The sequence below is a fragment of the Puma concolor genome, chromosome F2, assembly GCF_028749965.1.
Source record: "Puma concolor isolate L17-30 chromosome F2, mPumCon1.1.hap2, whole genome shotgun sequence".
Taxonomy (NCBI): Eukaryota; Metazoa; Chordata; class Mammalia; order Carnivora; family Felidae; genus Puma; species Puma concolor.
The window spans coordinates 102,460-129,894 of NC_141684.1; the positions used below are offsets into that span (position 1 = coordinate 102,460).

At 46.0% G+C, this 27,435-nt stretch overlaps 1 protein-coding gene across 10 annotated transcripts; it reads left to right on the forward strand.

The window, feature by feature from the left end:
• The first annotated feature begins 5,520 nt into the window (after positions 1 to 5,520).
• ZNF250 (zinc finger protein 250) lies at positions 5,521 to 26,285 on the forward strand. 10 transcript variants are annotated; one of them, XM_086695842.1, is made up of 6 exons: positions 5,521 to 5,644; positions 12,495 to 12,590; positions 12,826 to 12,967; positions 13,172 to 13,285; positions 13,753 to 13,815; positions 22,575 to 26,285. In XM_086695842.1, exons 2-6 carry the CDS (start codon positions 12,549 to 12,551, stop codon positions 23,897 to 23,899), a joined length of 1,686 nt encoding a protein of 561 aa, XP_086551968.1. In that variant the 5' UTR covers positions 5,521 to 5,644; positions 12,495 to 12,548; the 3' UTR covers positions 23,900 to 26,285. The 10 variants fall into 10 exon arrangements, with proteins under 10 accessions (XP_086551968.1, XP_025778470.1, XP_086551971.1 ...); XM_025922685.2 differs by having other exon boundaries at positions 12,841 to 12,967; XM_086695845.1 differs by lacking the exon at positions 5,521 to 5,644 and adding an exon at positions 6,066 to 6,294.
• The last annotated feature ends 1,150 nt before the right edge of the window (positions 26,286 to 27,435 follow it).

Genomic DNA, 27,435 nt, shown 5'->3' on the forward strand with positions numbered 1-27,435 from the left:
TGTTTCCGATTCTGTGTCTCCCTGTCTCTCTGCCCCTCCCCCGTTCATGCTCTGTCTCTCTCTGTCCCAAAAATAAATAAAAAACGTTGAAAAAAAATTGTTTTTAAATAAAGAAAAATTAAATTAAATTAAAAAAATTTTTTTTAATTATTTTAAAAAAGAGAAGACCATTCCCATATGGAAATTTGATATAAGTAAAAGGTAGCATCTCAAATCCATGGGGAAAGGATAAACTTCAAAATATGTAGTGTTTTGGATAACTAGATAGCCATTTAGAAAAACAATAAAATTAGATCCATTCTTCACATCATATAACAAAATAAATCCTGTTTAAAAAATTTTTTTAACATTTTATTTTTTATTTTTTGGGAGACAGAGGGCAAGAGGGGGAGGGGCAGAGAGTGAGGGACACACAGAATCCGAAGCAGGCTCCAGGACCTGAGCTCTCCATACAAAGCCTGACGCGGGGCTGGAACCCATGAACCATGAGATCATGACCTGAGGCAAAGTCGGACACTTAACCAACTGAACCACCCAGGTGTCCCTAAATGATTATTTTTAAATTAGGGCTTTATTTTCAACATATGGTGCTTGGACTATAGAATAACCATATACCAACAAACTGAACCTCAACCCTTACACCGCATCATATATAAGAATTAAAATATATCGTCAACCAAAAATGCAAAGTAGAAACTTCCATGGGACACCTGGGTGGCTCAGTTGGTTAAGCGTCCCACATCGTCTCAGGTCATGATCTCACGGTTTGTGGGTTCGAGCCCTGCGTCAGACTCTGTGCTAACAGCTCAGAGCCTGGAGCCTGCTTCAGATTCTTTGTTTCCCTCTCCCTCTGCCCCTCCCCACTCATGCTGTCTCTCGAAAACAATAAATAAATAAATAAACATTTTAAAAATTAAAAAAAGAAACTTCCAGAAGAAGACATAATAGAAAACCTTAGTGATCTTAACTTTGGCAAAGATTTATTGAATAGGATACAAAAAGTCATGAAATTTCAAGGAAGGAAATCAACGAACAGGACTTCATCAATTTTAAAACTTTTGCTCCTCAAAATGAAATAAAATGAAAAAGCAAAGCACAAACTGGGAGAAAATATTTGCAAAACATATATCCCAACAAATGACCTGTATCCCATGCTATAATGAAGTCCTGCAACTCAATTAGAAGACAAATGATCCAATAAAAAATGGACAAAACATTTGAATCGGCACTTCACCAAAGAATATACGCAGATGGCTAGTAAGCACAAGAAATGACACTCAATATCATTAAACACTAGAAAAATGCAAGGTAAACGGCAAGACACCACCCCACATCCCCTAGAATGGCCATTTTCAAAACAAATGACTCCACCAAATGTGGGCAATATGTAGAGCAACTATAGCTGTCACATCTGCTTGGGGAGGCAAAGTAGTAAAAACACTTTGACAAGAGGTTGGTAGTTTCTTAAAAAGTTAAACACACATCTACGATACCACCCAGCCAAGCCACTTTAGATGTAAACCTGAGAGAAGTGAAACATAGGTCTACACAAAGATTTGTACATAAATGTTTGTAGCAGTTTTAGTTGCAGTAGCCAAAAACTGGCAACCCAATGTCCATTAACAGGTAAGTGGATAAATGGATAAACAAGTTGTGGTATATTCTTACAATGAAATACTACCCAAGAGTAAAAAAAAAAAAAAAGAAAAAGAAAAAAAACTATTGCTATATACAGTAATAAGGATAAAAATCAAAATAATTATGCTGAGTGAAGAAAGTTAGACCCACACATCCCCCCAAATATCTACTTTGGGATTCCATTTATATCTAATCAGATATACAGGAAGTGCAAAATAAGCTAAAGTGACAGAAAGCAGATCAATCACCAGCAACACTGGGGATACACTTAGGGCTAATAGATATGTTCATTATCTTGATTGTGGTGATGGTTTCACAGGTATATATTTATGTTGAAATTTTCATCCAAGTGTATACTTAAAGTATTTTCAATTCATACCTCAATAAAGCCATAAAAAAGAAAAACAGCAGTAAATTTTTTTTTAAATATTTAAAAAATATTTTTGCAATTTTTAAAATATTTTAAACAATATATTATCGGCTTTATACTGTATTTTCCCCTAAGAAATTTCCTCTGCTCTGAACATGGCATTTCTAAGTATCCTGTAAACTATGAACATTAGCTACATCGAGGATGAACTGAGTACTGATAGTTAATGAAATCAGGTTTAGATAACAGAAATTAAAATGTAGTTTGAAGACTATTCTTTATAACCATCTCTCTGGTATCAAATTCCTTATTAATTTGTTGGGTTGCATCAAAAAAACGTAAGGGCTTATTTTGTAATTTTTAATCTTAACTGATAAATTGGTGCATTGATAATAGAATTTTATAAATATCTGCAACTTATGTCACAAAGGGGTAACATAATAGCATTTCTACAACCAGAGGGAAGAGACCACCAACTAGGAAAAGAAGCAAGTTCACAGACAAATAAGTGAAGATGATGCTTAAATATATGAAAAGATGCCTGACTCCACCCACACACACACAAAAAAAGATGCAAAAGGAAACCACACTGAGATGCTATTCTTCTCAGATAGGAAGATTACATATATTTGACAAAATACTTGGCTTACAAGGCTGTGAGGACACATCACAGTGGGAATGCAAGATGGTGCACCCCTAAAAAAGGGAACTGGGCAACATACAGCAAAAACAAATTACAAATGCCTGCTGACCAGGCAATTTCTAGGAATCTAACCCAAAATTAAACTGGCAGAACTATACAAAGATCTGCATAAGACTATTCACTGTAGCACTAAGTTTAATAGGAAAAGACAGGAAACAACCCACATGTCCAGTAATAGCTGACTAGTTGAATACTCTATGGTACATTCACAAAAGAAGGGAGTTACAGCTGCAAAAAGGAACAAGGAATATCCCTAGACACTGCTAATGAGAGGTCTCCAAGATACTGTTAGGTGCAAAAGCCAAAATGCAGAACAGTAGATACGGGGGAGTCTGGGTGGCTCAGTCAGTTAAGCATCTGACTTCATCTCAGGTCATGATCTCACAGTTCAGGAGTTTGAGCCCCGCATTGGGCTGTCTGCTGTCAGCACAGAGCCTGCTTTGGATCCTCCATCTCCCTGTCTCTCTCCCCCTCTCCCACTTGCAGTCTCTCACAAAATAAATCAATACACTTAAAAAAAAAATGCTTACTGATAGGGAGAGGAAGGTAACAGGTTTGTGGGGACAGGGAGAGAAGTCAGACTTCTCTGAATGTACATTGTTTTGTAGACTTGACTTTGGAGCCATATACATGTTTTACATAATCATGAAAAAATTTTTATAAAAACCTGAAAATTTGGGGGCACCTGGCTGGCTCAGTCAGTGGAGCATGCCCCTCTTGATCTCAGGGTTGTGGGTTCAAGCCCCAGGTTGAGTGTAGAGATTGCTTAAAAATAAAATCATAAAAAAAAAAAAAAAAAAAAAAAGACCTGAGGGGCGCCTGGGTGGCTCAGTTAAGCATTTTGATTTTGACTCAGGTCATGATCTCACTATCCAGGACATGGAGCCCCACATCAGGTTCTGCACTAACAGTGTGGAGCCTGCTTGAGATTCTCTCTCTCCCTCTTTCCCTGCCCCTCCCCCATCATGCTCTCTCTCAAACATTTTTTTAAAAACCTGAAAAACTTAGCCCTAAAGAGCATAAGCAAAATGAAACAAATGAACCAGTATATATAACCCCACAGAAACAAATTATTTTCATTGACTTTAAAGTTTTATATCTATTTTTGAGAGAGAGAGAGAGAGAGAGAGAGAGAGAGAGAGAAACAGAATGCAAGATGGGGAGAGGCAGATAGAGACGGAGACACAGAATCTGAAGCAGGTTCCAGGCTCTGAGCTGTCAGCACAGAGCCCAACGCCAGGCTCAAAACTCACAAACCGTGAGCTCATGACCTGAGCCAAAGTTGGACGCTTAACCAACCCAGGCGGCCCTTAATTTACTTTAAAGCATGGGATATAACCTAACAACAGAAAGAACTGCAAAAGAATGTTACACTTTTCAATAACCATACCATTAGTAATATTGGCATTGTTATTCTGACATAATTATATATATATAAATAATAAAGTAAATCCTTGTGTTAAGATAATCAGGATCCAAGATTTTTTTTTTTTTTTAATTAGAGACAATGCATGTGCAAGTGGGGGAGGGGGGCAGAAGGAGAAACAGACCGACTCTTAAATGACTCCTTGATTAGGGTAGAGACTGACAGAGGGCTGGATCCCGCCACCCTGGGATCATGACCTGAGCTGAAACCACGAGTCCTATGCTCAACTGAGTGAGCCACCTAGACGCCCCCCAAGATTCTAAATATGAGGGGGAAAAAAGATACAAACATAAAATTTTAAAAATTAATAGCCACCTAGCTCTAAATTTGAAATATCACTGTAAACTCATGATGTATTTTTACATTTAAAAAAAGTTTCCTACATTTGATAATAAAGGATAATCATTAACATTCACGGGTGATAATAGCTTTGTAATTACGTTTTTAGGGGCCCTTATCTTTTAGACAAATATGAGAATAATTATTATATAAAATGACCTCCTCTACGGGATTGACGAAAGAAATAACCAGAGAAATAGGTGAAGAGACTGCCCATTTCAACTGTTTGATGGACACGTGGGGTTCATTACACTACTTTGTCTACCTTTGCCTATCTTTGAAAGTTTCTATAATAAAAAGCTAAAAGGAAAAAGGAAAGAGGAAAGGGTGTCACTGTTGAGGGACTCTCTGTCCCCTCCTCCTTAATTTTTCTTCCCATCCCTGCCTGAAGTTAGGGAGTCCTACTCCCAACCCAGGGTCGCTTATCAGAAAAGGCGAGATGGCCAACTCTTCCTCCGGCTCCCCAACCGCTCCTCCAAGAAAGCCCTCACCGCTCTAGTTTTTCTAGAACACGACTAAGCATTCCAGCCGTGGCTGTCTCAGCCTCCTCTCCCGGGAGTTGCTACCGCACCGTGCAACGCCCTCACGGACGGAGGCTTCACGGCCCCCCGCCGCCCCCCAAAAAAGTCTGTGAACAGCAGTGCAGGTGGTTGAGGAGGCGGTCACTGTCACACGTGACGACCACCGCTAGGTCCTCGGCGGGTCTCAGGGCACAGCAACGAGGAGGCACGTTCAGAGGGGGTGGCACCCGGTTAGGAGCGGAAAAGGAACCCGCCTGGACACAAGCGGGAAACCCGACTCTACAGGCACTAGGTGGCCCGTGGGTCCGATGCTCGGAAGCTTCACTAGAACTTTCCACAAGACCGCCGGAAGTGCGGTAAATGCGAGGCCGGAGCGCGGTGTGGCCTCTCTAGGCGCGCGGGAGATCTCGCCTCTCGGTGGCTCCGCAGAAAGCGGCCTCGCTGTCAGTCAGGAAAATGGCGCCGGCGGGGAAGGCGGGGACGACTGGGAGGTGTCCGCTCCAGGAGTGGTGACCGGGGGCGTGGGCGGGGACTGAGGAGGCGGGGCCCCCAGGGATTGGCGGATGCGCAGACCAGGCGGGGCGTCCCCTTTGTCTGAGTGCGTTGCGGGCGTCCGTCCCTTCGCGCGTGAGGCTGCGGCGTGGAAGGTGAGTTGGAGGTGCGCGTGGGCACTGGCGCCCGGGCCCTTCTGCCAGCACGCGCGCTGGAGCCGTGTCGTCCTCACGGACAGGGCACTTCCCCGCGGGCACGCTCCGCTTCCGCCCCTCCTGCCGGGTTCCTCCTGCGGGCGTGCGGTGGGCTCCTTCCCCTCCTCGGACCCCACTCTGAGCCCCCTCTCCGCCAGCGTTTTGCCGCATCCCAGTCCTCTCTCCGCTCCTCACACCCGGGCTTCTCCCGACCTCCGCCCCTCGGCCCCTGCCACGCCCCAGAACCCTCTCCCCTTACCCGTGACACACACCAGGCTGCCTGCGACCCAGTCTCCGGGCCCTCAGCCCTCCGGCCCTGCCACGCCCGGAATCCCCGCCGCCCCCCCCCCCCCCCCCCCCCAGGCCCTGAGACACCTCACCGCCCTCCTCCGACCCTCCCGGGCCCCCTCCCCCGCGGACGCCGAGCGCTGGCAGGAGGTGGAGGTTTGCGGCGGGGCCGCGGCGAAGAGAACGGTGGCGCGATTGCCCCGGGAAGGGTGGTCAGCGACCCGCGAGTCCCCGGCTCGCTCAAGGTCTCCCCAAAATACAGAACCAGAGGCTGAGAAGCCCATCCGGACCCCGCGGCGGCAGGAGCGCCTGTGCCGTTCGCAGTAAGCCGTTTCTCCGCGTCCGAACGGCGTTGGTATCTCGTTGGCTCAAAGTACTTTCCTAATTTTACATCCTTTCTCCATGTTTCTATCCATGCTCTTCTCCTTACTACCTTGTAAGAGCCCCTTTTTAGTGAACGAGACCAACCTTTTCTAACATGGTTTGCAAATATTTCCCTAGTTTATTATTTGCTTTTTAAGATTTCAGTAGAAAATAACATGCATTTTTTAAAATGTTAACGTGTGAGAAAAATAGAAAACTGGAAATCGTCGTTGGGAACAGCCTGCCAGTGTGCGCAGAGGCAGCACTGGCTGGTTTCCTTTGTACCCTTTCTGGATTTTGCGTGCGCTGTTTTCTGTTATTCACCTAAAAGGGAAGCTCGGGGGGGCAGAGGGGTGGCCATGCTCTAACGGTCGATACTTGTTAGATTTTTCACTTGCAAACCGTCTTCGTGGCGGTGCGTTCCATCGGTTTTGTACACCCGGTGTGTGCAGGGTGGACTCGGAGGCGGAGTGAGGGGGAGGTTGGGGCCTTAAGACCGCCCGCCCCGCATTGTTGTCACATGAATGTTTTAATTTCCGTTCCCCGATGGCTGGTGAGGTTGAAACTGTTCGTGTGCCTTTGTATTTCCTTTTTTGTTTTCCTTTGTTTTTCCTTTGTGATCTGCCAGCTTATACTCTTTTCCGTATATGTTGAAAACACTCTTCACAAACTGACATTTGACTCCAGTTATGGTGCTTTGTTCTGGTTTGGGGTTTTTTGAAGAGATTTCAAGTTTTTAATCGTAACATATTTACTCCGAAGGCTTTTGAGCTTTGCTATGTCTTAAAAGACTTTCCCCACGCCAAGATTATTTTTAAAATAGACTCTTGTTTTTCTCTGGTACTTGTGCAATGCTGGATCCATCTGGAATTTATTTTGGTGTGGGGTGAGTTGGGAATCCAGCTTCATTTTTTTCCTTCTATGCTATTTCTAACACTACCTACTGAATAATTCATCTTTCCATTGATTTGGAAAACCAACTTTGTCATGCATTAAATTCTTACATGTTTTTGGGCCCATTCTGGAATTTGGTGGCTTTGATGTGCATAAGGTATTAATTTTCATGCAGCAAATGTGGGAGTCTCTGCCCAGCAGGTTTCTGCTTTTGCTATTTTGCTTAGAACAGCCCTTCCCACCTAAAATAATACAAATGTATCTATACTTGTATTCAAGTCCTTAAAATGTGATCTAAAATTTCAACTCTTACTCATTAGTTAGCCTAGTGGATTTATTGGACTGAGATGATCTAATTTTTTCTGGCCAAATTTTTTTGTTTGTTTGTTTAAATCTCTTTGCCTCCCTCTACTTTCTGGGAGATTTGTTGAATTTTATGTAAAGGGTTAATTTTGCTTTTCCTAAAGCATTTAAAAAATTTTGTCTTCGCACCATTTATTGAATCATCTTTCCTGAGCAATTTGAATTGTCTCATCTGTTCTTCATTTGTTTATACAGACTTGGCCCTGCTCTGCCCCGTTCGGTAGCCACTGCTTTTCCTCCAGGCCCACCGGTTCTAGGCACCTTGGTTTTGTGGATACGGTGGGCAGAATTAACATCACATTTCTAAAGTTCATTTTAAGCTTGTTCCTTGTTGCCATTTATGAACAGAATTTTCCCCCCTATACGTTTTCTGACTGGGTGTTGCCGGTGTATAAGAAAGCTGTTGCTTTGGATGCTTGATCATTCCCTATGGAAGATTGCAGGGTTGTGCTTTGTGTTCGCAAATGGCTTGGAGCTGCCCTTTGTGAAGATGCTTCCACCGTGGAGGTGGGGCAGGGCATTCCACCAGGAAAGCCTGTGGGTGAGGATGGTGAGGACTGAGGGAAGAAGATCCTGGGAGCCTCTCACCCCAGACCACGCACGTCTGGTATGCCCATGCTAGCCTGTCACTGTGTGCGAGCTCTTTGGACAGACATGCGTGTTCTTTTACATCAGATCTATCAGGGATTCCAACAAGGGTGATAAGTTCCTAAAGCTTAGCTTACAAAACAAAACAATACTAGTAAACTTTAAACTCTAAGCTCTTTGCATCTCTGCAGCCCCTTCTTTAGTTCCTGTCCACGTAGCTGGCTGCTCAGTCATCATGAGAGCTAGATTCTGTTTGGCTGAGTGTCTCACTGCAGTGTGGCTTCTGTCCCATTAAGCATCCAGGGCTGCTGAGAACATGGATCTGTTCTGGTTTTGTTTGGGTTATTCCCTGAGGAGATTTCCAAAAATGGAATTCCTGCATCTGAAGAATGACTGTGATTGGTGGATGGACGGTGCTCTTTGTGCTTGCCCCTTTGTGGGTGTGGCATGGCCTTGCTCAGAGTCTGTTAGGGGACTCAGTGGTGGTGATTCTGGCTTGGGGGGTCATCCAAACAGGACTTGTCGTGCCCACCTGTTCTCTCTTCTTGTCTAAACTGTGTTTTTCTCACAGAGCATCTCACAGGGCATCAGAATCATGGAGGTCAGGGTTGGGGAGAGGGCGGCTTGTTAAAAGCCAGTTTGGGTACCCTGGATGACTCTGTTTTCCTGCCTGACAGTTGTTGGTTTTGAGATGCACAGTGTTTTGTACGTCTTTGCTTGAAGTCACAGGCTTGTTCAAAATTAGTATCACTTCTTGTGTTTATTTTGGGTTTTTTTTGTTTGTTTTTTAATCAGAATACAGTCGGGGCGCCTGGGTGGCTCAGTCGGCTGAGCATCCAACTTTGGCTCAGGTCGTGATCTCGCGGTCCGTGAGTTTGAGCCCCGCGTCGGGCTCTGTGCTGACAGGTTGGAGCCTGCTTCATATTCTGTGTCTCCCTCTGTCTTGCCCCTCCTCTGCTGATGCGCTCTCTCTCTGTCAGAAATAAATAAACATTAAAAAAATTTTTTAAAAAACAAAAGAATACAGTCATCTTAGTTCCTCGGGCTTCCAGAACAAATTACTGTAGACTGGGTAGCCTATAAAACAACAGACATTTCTCAAAGTTCTAGAGGCTGGAAGTCCAAATTAGGGTGCCAGCATGGTCAGGGGAAGGCCCTCTTCAGGTTGCAGACTTCTTGCTGTGACCTCACATGGTGGAAGGAGTGAGAAAGCTCTGTGGGAGTCTCTTCTTACAAGGGCACTAATCCCATCATGAGGACTCCAGACTCATGACCTAAGCACTTCCCAAAGGCCTCACCTCCTAACACCATCCTACTGGGCATTAGGATTTCACCATATGAATGTTGAAAGGACACAAATCTTCAGATCGTAGTAAAAATACTGTGTGATAGTGTAACACATACTATGTGATATGCTTTTTTTTTTTAACTTGGTAATGTGTGAAGGTCATCTAGGTAGAGATCCTTTGTTTTTGTGCTTTTCTAGGACTCCCCCCGCCAGGTAGGAATCTTTTCCTTTGCCCTCTCCACCCACCTCTGTTTCTCACTCGTGTTGACAGCCTGGTTGTTTGGAGTTAGTCTAATCGAATGAGATAACACTTGGTCCAGCGGCATCTGACTCTGCGCCCAGTGGTTCTGAGCACTGTCTCCTCTTGAGGCCCACAGAGGAGGGATGTGATCTTCCTGTTTTACGGGTGAGGACAAAGCACACACATACCCTTCATGGCCCTGGAGTCATTGTTTCTGAAAGAGGAACATTTTGGACATGCTCTCTGTGTCCCACGGTGTCATTTCCCTGTCGTCTATCTAGCACAACCTAAATCTTTCTCTTAGTGGGTCTGTGGCCTGTGTGTGGAAGGACTGTGGGTTGGCAGTCACACCATCCTCATCCATTCCAGCGGAGTTCCCACTGTCTAATGGCATGTCTGGTTCATCTACATAACTGTTAGGTGGCTTTTCTGAGACAGGGTGTAGAGTATGGTGTCGTTGATTTTTTAATTTCATTCACTTACTCAGCAAACATTGGCCTGATGGCTGCTTTGCTGAGACAGGAAGGGAGAAGGAGGACTGGGCAAGGCAGAGGCCCTCAAGATAAGGGGTCAGGAAGGGCCTCAATGAGAAGGTGATGTGGCCAAGCACCAGCGAAAGGGAGGGAGCCTCCCTGGCAGAGGGGAGGTTCAAGCAGGGTTCTGAGCAGCCTCATAGCCATAGAGGGGCCAGGATGTTAGTTGAAGCCAAGGACAGTCGCTATTCCCATGGAAGACAGATGCATGACCCTGCTGTAACAGGGCCAGGTTCTGGGTGCACTAGGAGAGTGGATTTGGAGTAGACTGTGAAAGAATGAGGAGGAAAGGTAGTTTCAGGATCAGGTCTTGGGTAGAGGTGCCCAGACCAAGCTGGGGGCAGAAATAGGAGCCTAGTGTTAGATGTTAAGTATCTGAGATGCCAAAGAACATCTCCATGAAGATGTTGAGTTGGAGGGAAGGGGATTGCCAGTTCAACTGCACCAAAAAGGAGACCCTAGGCTCCACTGAACATTCAGGCTTGTAGGATAACCATGGCCAGTGCCAGATATGTGCAGGATGTGGGGCAGGAAGAAGCACGGGCAGGAGCAGGAGTTGGTCTGGCTTAAGGCCTTATGGCCACATGTGCAACATGCCTCCTGTGTCATCTGTACCCACTGGGAAGGCCCTGAATGAGGTTCCTATTGGTGTTTATCGTTGGATCCTGGCCTAGTTGCAGTGGGGCCATAGTCCCAATGACTACTTCTGCCAGGTTCCCATAGGACCAGAGCTGTATTATACATGAAGGTCAAATTCTCAAACAGGTGAGGATGGCTGGAGGCCTTGGCTGAGGGAGCAATGTCCAGGAGACTTGGTAGAGACCAACTTGCAGGAGCACAAGAGACCAGTGTCATCCTGTCAACAGGGGGCAAGGATCTGACCACATGGAAGTCATGGGAGACCCTGACCAGGGCCACTTTCTGGTGGGGTGGGGGTACGGAGACCTCTCATGGATAGGTATCTGGACGAGACCATGGGGAAGATGACTGACAATGAGAGATGGCAAGTCTGTGAGCTGGTCGAGTGGATGTGGGTGTTGGATACACTGCCAAGAGGGCAGGAGGTGGAGTGGGTGGTGGAAATGGCTTCCTCATCTTTGTTCTGAGATCTGGTGAGGCAGGCCCACCCTGCCTCACACCCATTTTTTTCAAATTTTATTCTTAATCTGTTATCCACCATCTATCGTTCATGTGAATTCAAGGTAGTTTTACTCCTTTAAAAGGCACCTGTTGGAATCCTAATTAGAGTTGCACTGACACAAGCACACACAGATTTGGGGGGAATGGACATTCTTGATGAATAAGTCTACCATTGTGTTCCGCAGAGGCAGCTGCAGTTGGGAGTTCAGGATTTGTCTTCCCAAAAGTTGTCCATGCAAACTTACACATACATCTGATATTCTACAAAGAAATCAAACAAACAGATGAAGCACCCTGTTTGTTGAGGTACCTGCTGAGCTGCATGCATGAGAAGGTTGATCACCATCTTGTACCATTTTTCCTAGAGTGATCTGCCCACTTGGCTTCTGTGTCCCTGTTATAGACACCCTTTGGCACTCCAAAAGATGTGAACCCCATTCCCCCATTAGGAGAGCCTTTGGTCCCCCTTTTTTTCCCCCGTATTTTGAGTATGATAGACATCTCAGCTTAATTTAGCCTGATAAGCCCCCAGAACCCGCTCACCCCCAGGCCTCCACATCGGGTGTTCAGACCAGATCCCTGGGTGACTCTGTACTTAGTCCTCCAGAATCAACCATTTGTCCTGCCTCCGTTCCCAGTCCCTGGTGGAGCCACCACCAGGCTGATGACCCCAGCCTCAGTGGAGCATCAGGGCAACTGGGGCACAACCACATGAGACTGAGGCGTCAGTGGGGCCACAGGAGTTACAGTCAAGCCAAGCATGCCGGACCTGGGGTGAGGCCCCCACAGGAGTGTGGACCTTGAGGAAAGCCTGTCTTCACTGGGAGATTGTCTGTGGAGGCAGCCTGGCCTGGCACCCACACCAGACCTGATGAACATTTCACACCTACGTGAATGCTCTGGCATGGGCCCTTGTGCCTAGACTGTGGGCCTGAGCAGGTGCCTCAGAGTCCTTGCTAGCTCCCTAGCTGATCATAAAGACCCCAGGTCTGGAGAGCAAAACCTTGTGGCTAGGCCCATGGGAAGAGTTCACAGTGGGGGCTGGACTCCCTCCGAACTCAGGGTCTGTGGGGGCAAGGGTGGGCCCCTCATGTGCTCCCTCCTCTTCCTCAGCCCCACAGGCTCCTCTGACTTCCACCTTCCTTGGAAACCTCAAGGGATCACGCGATGGCAGCAGCCAGGCTCTTACCACCACCAGCAGGACCCCAAGTGAGCTGCCTCCAGGGCCTTTGTTGCACCCCTGGATTTCCTCACAACCCTCCCATGCCCAGGGTTCTGGGTGACAGCCTGAGTGTCACTGTATCTCCTGAACAATGTGGCCCCTTCCTGATGCCACCCATCTGCTCGCATGTGTTTTCCCTCCCCCCTGACCTAGGGCATCTCCTCTCCCCCCCACCCACATTGCTCCATCTCAGACATGGAGACTCAATCCAACCTTCAGCAGCCCCTGTCATTCCAGGCCAAGGTGACCTTTGAGGATGTGGCTGTGCTCCTCTCCCAGGAGGAGTGGGACCGCCTGGGCCCTGCTCAGCGGGGCCTCTACCGACACGTGATGATGGAGACTTATGGCAACGTGGTGTCACTGGGTATGGCCCCTCAGCAGGCGTCTTCTGTGTCTCTGTGCTTGGCCAAGGGCAGGGACCTGGGGTGGGGGGTTTGGGGTTGCCTCCAGGTGTTACAGCTCTAGAGGGACATCACACCTGTCTGTCTCATGCCTACAGGTCACTCAGGTGGGGTAGGGGTGTTCACAGATGTTGTGCTGACAAAAGGCCTTCCTTCCCCATGAGCAGGACTTCCAGGATCAAAGCCCAACGTGATCTGTCAGCTGGAGCGAGGAGAAGAGCCATGGGTCCTGGAGGGGCAAGGGGCTAAGGAGACTGGGGGCTTGGGCATTGGCCATTCAGGTGAGTGAAGGGAGCTGGCCCTCCTTCAGTTGGACTGATCAGCTCCTGGCAGCTGTGCACACTGACAGGTGACAGACAGCAAGAGTAGCTTCCACCTGGGGCCTCTTCTGCCCGAGGAGCCTGTGGTCTTAACTCTGTGAATTGCACTTACCTGCTGTAACAGCCAGTGGAGGAAGTTCCTGCTCTTTTTTTTTTTTTTTTTTTTTAATGTTTGTTTATTTTTGAGAGAGAGAAAAATAGAGTGCAAGCAGGGTACGGACAGAGAGAGGGGGAGACACAGAATCTAAGTAGGCTCCAGGCTCTGAGCTATCAGCACAGAGCCCACCACGGGGCTCGAACTCACAAGCTGTGAGATCATGACCTGAGCTGAAGTCGATCACTTAACCCAGTAAGCCACCCAGCTACCCCAGGAGTTCCTACTCTTAAAAACTGTTTTGTTCTCTCTTAACTCTCTTTTCTTTTTGCAGATAACTCCAAACGTGACCACATGGCAGCTTGTAGGCAGCAAGACAGTTCACCCTGTCCATGGGGTAGGTGTATGTCTTATCTTTTTAACCCAGTACAATCCCTGAAGGTGTTAATGCTGATGGTTCACCAGAATGTAAAGAAATTCCTGGGGTTCTCTGATGCAGAATGTATGCTCTTGTTATACAATACATACACTCTATACAAAATCATGGAGAGGGGTTTTTTAAATTAAAAATTTGTTTCAGTGGAATTTTTTTTTCCTTTGTTTTGTCCAATGTAAAACATTCTTCCTAGTCTGTACTTGAAACAACAGCTGAAGCTGTATTGTTCTGAAAGTGAGGGCTCTGCTCTTGCAAGTTTGGTCATGTGTTGCTTTTATGCCATGGATGATTGAATAACCTTTTGTACAATTATTTATTAAAGTCATTTTGCTCATCTCGTTACTTTGGCATCAGGAAAGACACTACCTATTTAGGAAGCTTCAAACAATAGAAGAAATACTTTTCAATGGAAATGGGTAATTATTTCTTTGGCTTGCTAACTTTATGAAGATGAGGCTTCTTAAGTAAAAAAAAAAAAACTAAACCATGTGTTCTCCAGTTTAAAAAACATATAGTATAACTTTTAAAAAATGAGATGTGTAAAAATTTTATTGGCCATAAACCCAGATTTTTTAAATGAAGAACTTATTGGTATTGCCATTTTTCAAAACAGTGTATACACTTAATAATTGCTCTGAAGAGAATTTAAAAAATGCAGAAATATCAAATAAGAAAAGTGGGCACAAAACTTGAACTCAAGTTCTGATAGAGGAGGAAGTCAAAGGGCTAATAAATGTGAGAACATGCTCAGCCTCACTATTTATCAGTGACATGGAAATTAAAACTGCTGTGATATACCATGTTAGACCTTCAGTATCAAAAAAAAAAAATAGATCTGACATTATCAAGTTTGGTTGAGAATATAAAGCAGCTAATGATGATGTAAACGTGCACATTCACTTTGGAAACCAGTGTGCCATTATCAAATGAAGTTGAAAATATGGATCCCTATGGCAGATGTTCCACTCTTAAGTGTACAGTAAGGACGTTTGTGTGTAAACCCCAAGAAACATGTACAAGAATCTTCAAAGAAGCATGTTTCAAGATAGAAAAATCTGGAAATGACCCAGGTGTTCATCAGCAGTAGACAGATAAATAAGCCATGGTGTTGTAATAGAACAGAATGTACTGTAGTGAAAGGGATTTGATAACTGTTGTAGAACAATATAACGAATCAGGAACACAGTGTTGAGAGGAAATTAAGTTGCAGAACACCAGGCAACACAAAATTCTAGAAATCTCAGAAATACGCCTAATTAAGTTATTGGTTAGAGATCCAACCTTTAATATAAAACTATTAAAAAACCCAGCAGCAACAAGGGCTTCTACTTCCAGCCAAGATGGAGTAAACAGAGATGGTAGTTACCCTCTCACTTGAAACAACTGAAAAACTGGACAATGTATATGAAACCTCGGCTCTCAAGATGTTGGACATCATTCTCTCAGTGGAAGTCAGTCAGTGAAGGAAAGTAATTCCCAAAAGACAGGAAACAAAGGGATGATCCCTCCAATTGTCCCAGCTCACCACTTGGAGAAGATCCCAGTGTAAGGAGGGGAACCCTGGCAGAGCCCAGTGGTGTCCCAGACTTGAGGACATTATTGCCAGGAATCCAGAGATGCCAGGGAGGCCAGGGGAGTCTGTGTGACAAAGAATTCTGGAGATCTGCAGGAAGACTTCTTGAGTATTAGCAAGGAAATCCAAAGCCAGGAAAGAGCTGCCTCTTTAGAAGGAGTAGTAGCTGTGGTAACCAGGATTTAAGATGGTCCTCATAATAGAATGAATGTTTGTGCCCCTCCCCCATTCATATGTTGAAGCCCTGACCCCCAGTGTGAATGTATTGGTGATGGAGGCTTTATGGAAGTAATTAAGTGACCTCATAAGGGTAGGACCTTGATTTGCTATGATTAGTGTTCTTAGACGAGGAAGAGAGACCAGAGCTCTCTTTCTCAGCACAGGACCTGCCCTGCCTGCATAATCCCCAAGATTGTGAATGTGGATTTTATTCTCGTGATTATGTTACGTTAAGCTTTTGCCTTTAAGGAATGGAGAACTCTTTAAATCGGGGTCTGGGGGGTCTGGGGGTTGGAGACCGAAGCCAGATTCAAAGAATGGGAAGAAGGATTTGATGCACCATTGCTGCCTTGAAGGTGGAGGGGGCCACATGGCAAGGAATGCAGGTAGCAATCAGGAGGTGAGGGTGGCAAAGGAAACAGTCCTCTTAGTCCTGTAGCTACAAGGGGCTGAATTTTGACAACAGTAAGAATGAACTTTGAAGTGCATTTACTCCCTGAGCCTCCACATGAGTATTCAGACTAACACTTTATTTTTCAGCCTTGTGATACACTGAGCAGAGAACCCATATGGAATTCTAGCCTGCAGAGCTATAGGCTAGTAAATACAGTGCCCAATGCTCACATAAGGCTGGGAATGCTATCTGTTCCCAACAGCAAGAGTGGGAAACTTGTAACTCACAGGGAATCCTTAATTAGAGAACTAACGTGTGTGTGTGTGTGTGTGTGTGTGTGTGTGTGTGTTGGGGGGGGTGGGGGGAGGGCTGGTGAAAGAGCCCTAAGCACTATTCTGTTCTGGTCTAACAAAGATCAAAGGCAAGAACCATACATGCTACTTCCAAGTAACTTAACCAAGAATACTTAAGTTCGAGACAATTTCTAGAAATAAAAAATATCCAACATGAAGCAAGGTAAAATCCATAATATCTGGCATTAATAAAAAGTTATCAAGCATTCAAAGAAGTAAGAAAACAACCATAATTAGAAGAAAAAACAGTCCTGTTAAACGGACCAGAAGTGACATCAGTGATAGAATTGGAAGACCAGGAGGAGTGCCTGGGTGGCTCAGTCTGTTAGGCATCTGACTTAGACTCAGGTCATGATCCCATGGTCAGTGAGTTTGAGCCCCGCTTTGGGCTGTGTGCTAACAGCTCAGAGCCTGGAGCCTACTTTGGTTTCTATATCTTTCTCTCTCTCTCTCTCTCTCTCTCTCTCTCTCTCTCTCTTTCTCTCTGCCCCTCCCCTGCTCACGTGCTGTCTTCTCAAAAATAAATATTAAAAAAATAAAAAGATTTGGAAGACCAGGAAATGAAAACAAAATAAATTTATTCTGTATGTTCAAGGACTAGAGGGAATATTCAGCATGTTAAGTAGAGTCTTGGAAGATACATGAAAGGCCCAGTTCTGATCTCTAGAGATGAAAACAATGCATGAGATGAAGAGTTTACTGGGTAAAATTAGTGACAGGTTAGATATTGCATAAGAAAGGATTAGTGAAAAAAATCCTAGAAACTGCTGAAAAGGAAAAGGAAGGAAAAAAAGACCACAGGACATTAGTGAGCTGTGGGACAATCTGAAATTGCCTAATATATCTAGCTGAAGCCAATAAAGCAGAGGTGGGAGCATCAGAAAAAATATTCTAGGAAATGATGGTTGAAAACTTTCCAAATGTGATGAAAACCATAAACTCACAGATCTAAGAAACTCCAATGAACCCCTTACATAATAAACGAATAAAATCACTAAGCTATATCATAATCAAAGGAAGTGTTAAAGCTAAGAAGCTGGGGGCGCCTGGGTGGCTCAGTCGGTTGGGCATCCGACTTCGGCTCCGGTCATGATCTTGCGGTCCGTGAGTTCGAGCCCCGCATCGGGCTCTGTGCTGACTGCTCAGAGCCTGGAGCCTGTTTCCGATTCTGTGTCTCCCTCTCTCTCTGACCCTCCCCCGTTCATGCTCTGTCTCTCTCTGTCTCCAAAATAAATAAACGCTAAAAAAATTAAAAAAAAAAAAAAAAAAAGTGAGAATTTGGTGAGGGCTCTATTCCTGGCTTGCAGTATGGCCACTTTCTGTGTGTTCACGTGGCCTCTGTGTGCCTGTGGGGGGAAAGTGAGTAAGCTCACTGAGGTCTTTTCTTAGAGGGCAGTGATGCCATCATGGGGGCTCCACCCTTGTGACCTCATCTAACTCTCAATTACCTCCCAAAGTCCCCACCACCAAATACCATCACATTGGGGGTTAGGGCTTCAACATGTGAATTTGCGGGGAGAGACACAAACATTTGCTCCATTACAACTATTTTTTTCAGGTTTATTTAAGTAATCTCTACACTCAACGTGGTGCTTGAAGTCATGACCCCACGAGTAAGAGTCCCATGCTCTTCCAACTGAGCCAGCCAGGTGCTCTAGTGTGTGATCATTTTTGCTTTGGACAATTCTCTTAGAGTGATTTAGAAAACCGTTTTACATAGTCTTTTATATTTACCTTCATTTTAACCATTTCCAAAAGCCTTCATTTCTTGTATAAATCCAGCTTTGTCGGGTATATTTCTGCAGCCTGAAGAATTCCCTGTAACATTAGTTTGGATTTGATTGTTGGATGTTCTCTCCATTGGTGTTTGTAAATTGACTTGTTTTTTCTTTTTCTGCCCTTCAAGGGTGTCAGTCCATTGTTTTCGGACTTGTTTCTGATGAGGAGTCTACTGTAATTCTTACATTTGTTCCTCTGCGTTGTATGTGTTTTTCCTCTACCTCTAAGATGTTCTCTTTGGTTTTTGGCAGTTTGAATATGATGTATCTAGTCAGGTTTTTTTCTTTTTCTTTTTTTTTAATGCTATTTTTGAGGGAGACAGAGACAGAGCATGAGCGGGAGAGGGGCAGAAAGAGAGGGAGACACAGAATCCAAAGCAGGCTCCAGGCTCTGAGCTGTCAGTACAAAGCCTGATGTGGGGCTCAAACTTACGGACCTGTGAGATCATGACCTGAGGCGAAGTCATATGCTCAACTGACTGAGCCACCCAGGCGCCCCTCTAGTTGGTATTTTAAAAACATGTTTGTAGGGCGCCTGGGTGGCAGAGTTGATTGAGCATTCCACTCTTGATTGCGGCTCAGGTCATGATCCCAGGGCTTGGGAATTGAGCCCCATGGCAGCATGGAGCCTGCTTAAGATTTTCTTTCTCTCTCTTCTCCTCCCCCTACCTGTCTCCCCCACTTGCACTTGCGCCCCCTCTCTCTCTCTCATATTAAAGACAAAACAAAATGTGTGACACTAATATCTTGAATCTGTGTTATGATGTCTTCCGTTATTTTTAGGAAAATCTCAGCCATTTTCTTTTCAGATATTTTTACTTCCCTGTTCTCTTTCTCTTCTGCAATTCCAACTACATGCAGGTGAGGCCATTTGATATTGATCCATATCAATTTTATTTTTATGTTTCCTACATTTTTGTCTTTGTGTTTCTTTTTGGGTAATTTCTGTTGACCTATTTTCAAGCCCACTGGTCTTTTCCTCATCTGGGTTGAGTCTGCAATGAGCCTATCAGAGGCGTTCATATGTTGCTATATTTTCTACATCTAGCATTTCCAGTCCTTTCTTACAGAATCTATCTGCTGAGGTTCCCCATCTGATCATTCACATTGTTCAACGTATGGGTCATCTCTAATTCTGGTCCTGTTGGTCACTTAGTCTCTTGACTCTGTGTGTGTGTACACACAAGCAGTCTTTTTCCTTTCTCTTGGGTGTCTTATATTTTATTGAATGTCAGCTATCACTAATTAAGACAGGAGATACAGAAGTAAATAGTCTATCTGTCTGGGAACATAGCCCCTCCTACTAGGCGGTTAGTGTGAAAGCCTGAGTCAGGAGTTTGGCTGGGTTCTGTTCCCATAGTTGCCCTCAGTATACCACTGGACTCCCGTTCTTCTGGCATTTCCGTGTGCATAGGGTGGGGACTTTCAGTCTTCCAGGTGTGCCTGCGAGAGAGGGTTTTCCTCTGTGCTCTGGCCACCAGCACCCCCCACCCCCAGCAGAAGTCTTCTGTTGCTTGTTACTCGGCGCTTGCTGGCCTTTTCGATAGGAGCAGGAGGAGATGACCGCGTGCTCCACTGTTCTGATCATCCTCAGTTTTAGGCAGGTGTTGTATTCTTGGGTCACAGCCCTTCCCCTAGTTGAAGCAGACTTCTCAATGTCTGGGCTCGTGATCATTTTCCTGCCCCTCCCTCAGGAGTAAAGGGTAGTTTTCCCTTCCCAGCCATTGGGATGTTTGTCTGTGCCCTAGAATGAGAAGTTTGCTTTCCTTTGCCCGGTGACTTGCAGCTTTCATTCTGTCGAGGAGAAGGGTTCAGGTGGGTGCTTGTGCTCTCCTCTTGCAGTCCTGAGCCACCAAAGGAGGCTTCCTCTGGATCTAGCCCCTAGGGGGAAGACCATGGACATGAGCCCCCGTGTCAAGGTGAAGAACTCCGAGTATCTGTGTCCAGAATGCTGCTGAATCTGGGGTGGGTGTGGAGAGCAGGTTAATCTAGCCTGGAGTGGGACCCCAGCCTCTACAAGGCCCCTCACACTTGGGAATCTCCCAACTTCCCACTCCTGCCTCTTCTCAGATGACCCTCTGCTGAGGGTTTGCTTCAGTCTGGCTGCTACCAACTTCTACAAGAAGTATTAACATTTGGTATGTCTTTGTCCCTCCAAGGTAACCATTCCTTGTCTGTCAAAAGGCAAAACAAGTGTATTTTATTTATTTAATTTCTTGTAGTCCTAATTTTTTTTGTAAGTTTATTTATTTTTGAGAGAGAGAGAGAGACCGCATGAGCAGGGGAGAGGAAGAGGGAGACAGAATCTTAAGCAGACTCCATGCCCAGCGCAGAGCCTGACATGGGACTTGATCTCATGATCATGAAATAGCAACCTGAGCCGAAATCAAGAGTTTGACGCTTAACCAGTTGAGCCACCCAGGCACCCCAAGCATATTTAATTTATGGGCCACCTTGGCCCAAATCTTTTTCTAAACATCAGTCAGAAGTCGTTTTAGAAGGTCCCTTGGCTTGGGGTACCAGGTGACCCACTATATAGCATATGTCTTCCCAGACCAAGTTAGGAACTTACTAAAAAGTGAAGCTTATATCTCAGTAATGCTGTTACCAGCAAGGTGGGGGGCTTATTGGACTTGAAAATATCCTTATTACAGATAGGACACAATTGGAAAATCATTGCTGGTCCACATCATTTCTGGTAAAGAACCCCAGAATGAAGCATACTTGCCACCAGATTCAGGTAGCACTACTACCTCTGTAGGTCTTTGAACCTGAAGGAACATTGCAAAATATGGTTCCCTAAGCTGAGAATACCCAGTTCTTACCCACATGAACCAGTAAAAAAGTTACTCCACCTCCCCTGGAGAGAAGGGAGAGCCAAGAAGCAGTTCATATGCACACTTGGATGCCATCCTAGCTCAGGATCTCTGGGTACAGCTAGGTTGGCATTTGTAAATTTCCCCTCAAGGCTGCCCCCCTCCCCCCCCCCCCCCCGCCAGTACCTGTCATAGACCTTGAGTACGCCTTTGAGAGAGAGAATTCCCTCAGATCTTCCCCTGCCCAGAGGGATTCTTACTCTGAAATTCCATTCAAGTGCAGCAGTCTTTAACGCTGTTCCTGGCAGAGGTCTTTGGGAAGCTGGGGTGGCAGCATGGTGTGAGGAGCTGGCCTAAACTGCAGGGTTGAAATTGGATTGGGCACTTGAGAGTCCACAAGGAGGCCTGGCTGCTCTCATGCAGAGTCAGCTCTTGCTTATGGGCCTGACACCCTGTTGAGCGTCCTTGATGAAGATCACTCCATGAGCGCAGCCCATCCTCCCACAGCATCCCTGTACACCCCTGAGAAGTTTTGGTCTTTGAGTGGCATCTTGTCATCTCAACGGTTTGGTTTCCAAGATTTAAGAAACCTGTTCTCAGGGGCACCTGGCTGGCTTAGTCGGTAGAGCATGTAGTCCTTGGTCTTGGGTAGTGAGTTGAAGCCCCACATTAGGCATAGAGCTTTCTTAAAAAAAATTGGGGTGCCTGGGTGGCTCAGTCAGTTAAGTGTCCAACTTCAGCTCAGGTCATGATCTCATGCTTTGTGGGTTTGAGCCCCACATCGGGCTCTGTGCTGAACGCCTGCTCGTATCCTGGAGCCTGCTTTGGATTCTGTGTCTCCTTCTCTGCCCCTCCCCTGCTCATGCTCTGTCTCTCAAAAATAAATATATGTTAAAAAATTTTTTTAAAAAAGTTATCAGCACATCCTGTAGATCCCCCAACCTGGTACTAAAAACCTCTACCCTAGTCTTCTCTGCAATGCTCACTGCTGCCCTACAGGACTCCTCTCCAGCCTAGACATGGCAAAACTCCCATTGTGTCATGGTTTCATCTTGCCCCCCAGTGCCTTCTCCACAAAGAAGAGGTCACAGTCCCCCATGTATAAGTCTTCTGGTCCTGTGTCTGTCGGACATGCACACAAGAGTTCACACATCTACCAGCCTGACACTAGGCTTCTCTGTTCCTGTGTTGCTGTCAGCCCCACAAAGCTCCTTGCAGTCATGGGTGGGGTCCTACGTGTATTCCTACCACAAGGACTCCAAGGAAGGCGGGACTCAGGTGGTAATGGGCTGTAGCCCTGCTGCTGTGTGACACGTGCACTTCACGCGGTGGGGGGCGGGGGATGACTCAAGACTACAGGTCACACCTGTCCCTTAAACTGCCCTGTGAGCCTGGGCACATTTCTAATTATTGGACACAGTTGTGATTTTTCTGCACTGCAGAAAATGTGTAGCCATGTGCGTTCAGGGACCGCACCCCTGATGGCCACCTGTTGTCAGCTAAACACCTTCAGGTTGCACTTTGCTCTGCTGTTTTGAGTGGGTTGACATTTGAGTTAACATTTTTACTTTGGTTTTGTTGTTTCAGAATACGAAAACAAGGGAGAGAACCAAAATAGGGACGTGAGTCGGAAGCCATTTATTTCAGAGGAAATATCGGTGATCCTGGGGAAAGCACCCAAAGGATGGATTGATCAAAAAAGTTATGAACCTGAGCAGAGTTTCTGTGTGAGTCCAAGCCCTGTTGGCCCACCTGAAGTTCAGGTCTTGAGCCAGAGTGTGCCTCTCTCTCAGAATCAGGCTGTTCCTAGTGGGGAGAGACCCTACAAGTGCACCGAGTGTGGGAAATGCTTTGGTCGGAGCTCCCATCTCCTCCAGCATCAGAGAACACACACTGGAGAGAAGCCCTATGTGTGTGGTGTGTGTGGGAAGGCCTTCAGCCAGAGCTCTGTCCTCAGTAAACATAGGAGAATCCACACCGGCGAGAAGCCCTACGAGTGTAACGAATGTGGAAAGGCCTTTCGAGTGAGCTCAGATCTTGCTCAGCATCACAAGATACACACGGGAGAGAAGCCACATGAGTGTCTTGAGTGTCGGAAGTCATTCACTCAGCTCTCGCATCTTATTCAGCACCAGCGGATCCACACGGGAGAAAGACCCTACGTGTGCCCACTGTGCGGGAAGGCGTTCAACCACAGCACCGTCCTGCGCAGCCACCAGCGGGTGCACACCGGGGAGAAGCCACACGAGTGCGCACAGTGCGGCCGTGCCTTCAGCGTGAAGAGGACGCTCCTCCAGCACCAGCGGGTGCACACCGGGGAGAAGCCCTACACCTGCAGTGAGTGCGGCCGGGCCTTCAGCGACCGCTCCGTCCTCATCCAGCACCACAACGTGCACACTGGGGAGAAGCCCTATGAGTGCGGCGAGTGTGGGAAGGCCTTCAGCCACCGCTCCACACTGATGAACCACGAGCGCATCCACACAGAGGAGAAGCCCTACGGGTGCTATGCGTGCGGGAAGGCCTTCGTGCAGCACTCTCACCTGACCCAGCACCAGCGGGTGCACACCGGGGAGAAGCCCTACGTGTGCGGTGAGTGTGGACACGCCTTCAGCGCCCGCAGGTCTCTGGTCCAGCACGAGAGGATCCACACAGGCGAGAGGCCCTTCCGCTGTGCACAGTGTGGCAAGGCCTTCAGCCTAAAAGCAACACTGATCGTGCACCTGCGGACCCACACTGGGGAGCGGCCCTACGAGTGCAGCCGCTGCGGCAAGGCCTTCAGCCAGTACTCTGTGCTCATCCAGCACCAGAGGATCCACACGGGCGAGAGGCCCTACGAGTGCGGGGAGTGCGGGCGCGCCTTCAACCAGCACGGTCACCTGATCCAGCACCAGAAGGTGCACAGGAAGCTGTGACCTCCTCTGCCACTAGGAAAACTCCCCTCCCCCACCCCACCCCCCCGCCCCCCCAGTCCAGGAGAAGGTTCTGGTAGCTCCGTGGGATGCCATTGTTTGGTCATTTAGTGTCACAAGTAACTCCAAAGAGAAGCACTGAGCATGTTCCTATGGAAGAATGACAGAGCATGCCTGTTTTGTTTTTCTCCACATCTTGAAGTTATATTGAAGAGTAAATGACACAACTATGGTAAATTTTGGTAAAGACACCCATAATTCTTTAACATTAGAAAGTTTATTGGAAGAAACTGAAGGAATTGAAGACATAAGGATTACTATCACAATGAAACTTTCTTACATTCTAAATAAAGATTTTGCTTAGAATATTACATGCCTTTCCTAAAAACAGTAACTATTCTAATTATTCCCTCTAAAATTAGAATTGGATTATGTGCAGTATTCTGTGAAAACACTAAAGTGTGTGGATAAAATGATATAAAAAAAGATTGTCATCAAGTATCATAATGTAATATGGCTAGAAATGCTAAGTGTGTGGAACCACTTGTTTTGTATGAAAAAAAGAAAAAGTCTAAATATTAGTGAGAAAACACTTCATCTGGTGTTTGAACTTTATTCAAGATGAGAAGGGATGTCCTAACTTTTTAGTGAAAATTCAACTCAAAAATGGATGTTTGCCTCAAAACCCACCCTTATGACTTACAGACCTTACGCTCTGGAACTCATAGGATGTCTTGGGTCTCTGGACCCCATGTGGGTAGGAAGGGAGCTTTGCCCTCAGAGCCCAGACCTTATAGCTGCTACACCAGCTGGGTGCCTCTTTACACATTGTGGTGTTTCCCAAAAAAGTTTTACTGAAAAGACCGTTCTTTGATACATATTTTTTATGATCTAAAATTTTCATTCCTGTGTTTGAGGTTTTTATTTTTTTACATGCCAAGAAGACTCTGATATACATTATCATATACTAAAATGAATCTATTTTATTCATAATTTTTAAGTTCTCTCTCTCTCTCAAGCTTCTCAGGAGAAATGAAGGACTAGAGTTGATCCTCGAGGGCACGGCAACACACTGACACTGATAAAAGCTCCTTTTCCCCTCGCTGTGATACTGCTGAGAAGATAACATCACAGGTGAAACTCTGGAAGTTGAAGTAGCTGGTGTTACCTCAGCAAGGAGATAGGCTCCTTCTGAAAGGGACTGATGTCACTAACATGTACTGCAGAGCAGTTGGGGTCACTAAGGCGTATGTTAGGAGATGAGCTCACTGAGGTGTCCCTTCACTGGAGTGGAGATCACACGGGTGTTTCTTCAGAGATGGCTGAAACCCCCAAGGAGAGACTGTAGTGGAGTCTGAGGTCATGGGGCAATTCAGAGGAGCTGATCACTGGGTGGTTACTTCAGAGGAGAGAGCAATAGTGTCACTTCAGGGAAGCTGAAGTCCCTCAGATGTTACTGCAGACAGTAGCTGAAATCACTAAGATGAAACTCCAAATCAGTAGAGTTCACAGAAGCATTACTTAGGAGCTGAGACCAGTGAGGTGCTAGCTCATAAATTCCCACAGAGGGAAGCTTCCGCCCCGTGCTGGTTGAGTTCCTAGCTGGCATCTGACTCAGTGGCTGCCCCTCAGAGCCCACCACTACCCGGGGTACAATTCCTAATCATGTGGAAGAGTTAGAATAAGAAATAGGCATATTCCAGTCAAGATGAGAACAGGAGTTCAGTTAAATACAATGTACAGAAATACTTGTTTGGGAAGATGCTGTGTATCACAGGACAACATAAATTACACAGTACGGATCGTTCTGGATCACTAAATCCAAATAATCTAGGGTTTTCAGGGGGACCAAAATGTATAGTTGGCTTTTTTACCTTCTTAAGTGAACTTCATATTCTGCCTTTGCTTGCTATCAGCCGCCATTGACCCACTGGTGAGTATAAGGCTCAAGTGTCTCTGCAGCTGGGAGGTGGCTTCAGTGCCCTTCTCCCTGGGGAGGATGCCTGGGCCATGCATTTTTGCCACTCACCTCTCCAAGGACCAGGAGGTAGTATATAACCTGCCAGAACATATGGTCAGTCTCCCTTTTTTGGAAGTGGTATCAGGCACCAGAATGACTTTGGGGTCCTTTCACCCTGTTAATCGCCATTACCTCCCACCTCTGACTGGTTAACAGTATTCCACACTTACTTTGGATTTTTTTTACTTTTATGTAGAAGTTTTTCCATTTTATGCATTTAAATTTTTATCTTATTTCTCCTTACTGCTACCAAGAATTTAACAGTTCTCAAGTTTTCTGTTACTTAGAAAACACCGGGAACTTTATTTCTGTGTACTGTGTATAATCAGACATATTTTCCAATAAAAAAAGAAATGACTAGAACACCTACTTGTGGGTGAAGGAAGATCAGTAATTTTGGCATAAGGATCAACTACAAATCAGTGGGCAGAGGGCATGAGCCAGCTGTTCCCAATAAGGGGAAATACAATGGGGAAAGCTTGAAAAAGGCTAAAGCACACCAATTTCAAACAAAACCATGTCCCCTCTTCCTGATCAATTAGGAAAGATTATCCTGTAATATAGAGCTATGAAGGTATATTGAGATGGGTGTGTTTGTGCATTGATGACAACCTGGTCAAGTGTGGGGGCATAATTGCGTGATCCATCACTTCTCTGCAGGAAGTTGACTGCACACCAAGACCCAGCTTGGCTGAGGCCGGGCAGTCCAGAGGTGGCCCTAAGGGAGGCAGGAGCACTCCTGGAGGACATGCTGGAGAAGCTCAGGCCACTCTGTGTAGAGGGGCTAGTAGTAAAGGCCCAAGAGGATCTTTCCCAGGAGTTGGGTTTGCCCAGAGGAAAAATCACCAGTTGGTGGGGACAGCATTACTCTGGCCCATCTGGGTGAGTTTGGGGAACACTTGGTTTCATGCATAAAAGTTCCTGAGCTAAGAAATGCATGTGAAGTACAGGGGTCCCCAAGACTGCCCACCCCTCTGACACCAATAACAAATTTGGGGATTCGCAAGATCACCCTCAAGTTCAATAATTTGCTACAAGGACTCCTAGAACTCCCCTTGAAACCTGATATACACATGGTCACAGTGTATTACAAGTGACAGACACACATTAAATTCAGACAAGGGATTGCACAGGGATAGAATCCAGGAAAAATACCAAATGTTGAGCTTCTGCAAAGTCATGGGCAGTATTACTTTCCTGGCACTGATGTGTGACAATGTGCATGGGGTATTGCCAAGAAGGGAGGCTCACCTGAACCTTAGCATTGAGAGTTTTTCCTGGGGCTTGGTGACACTGACACACATGACCACCTGCACGACTGACCTTGATCTCCAGCCTCCCCACAGATTGAGTAGATGCCACATGGCCAAAAGCGCCTACCATAAGCCATAATGTTACCATAGACTGGTTCTGAGTAAACAAAAACACTCCGGGAGGACACTCCAGCCACCCAGAATCCTAGGGCAAAGACTACCCCTCTCCTGGTGTCAAGTTAATCCTTTCTGCACAAGTGGGTCTT

What these genes read in the sequence shown, in the direction of transcription:
- ZNF250 (XM_086695842.1), top strand. Translation starts at nt 12,549, where the DNA reads ATGGCAGCAGCCAGGCTCTTACCACCACCAGCAGGACCCCAA. An exon ending in TGGCAACGTGGTGTCACTGG is followed by an intron (nt 12,968 to 13,171) that starts GTATGGCCCCTC and finishes CCCCATGAGCAG; the next exon opens with GACTTCCAGGATCAAAGCCC. An exon ending in CTTGGGCATTGGCCATTCAG is followed by an intron (nt 13,286 to 13,752) that starts GTGAGTGAAGGG and finishes TTCTTTTTGCAG; the next exon opens with ATAACTCCAAACGTGACCAC.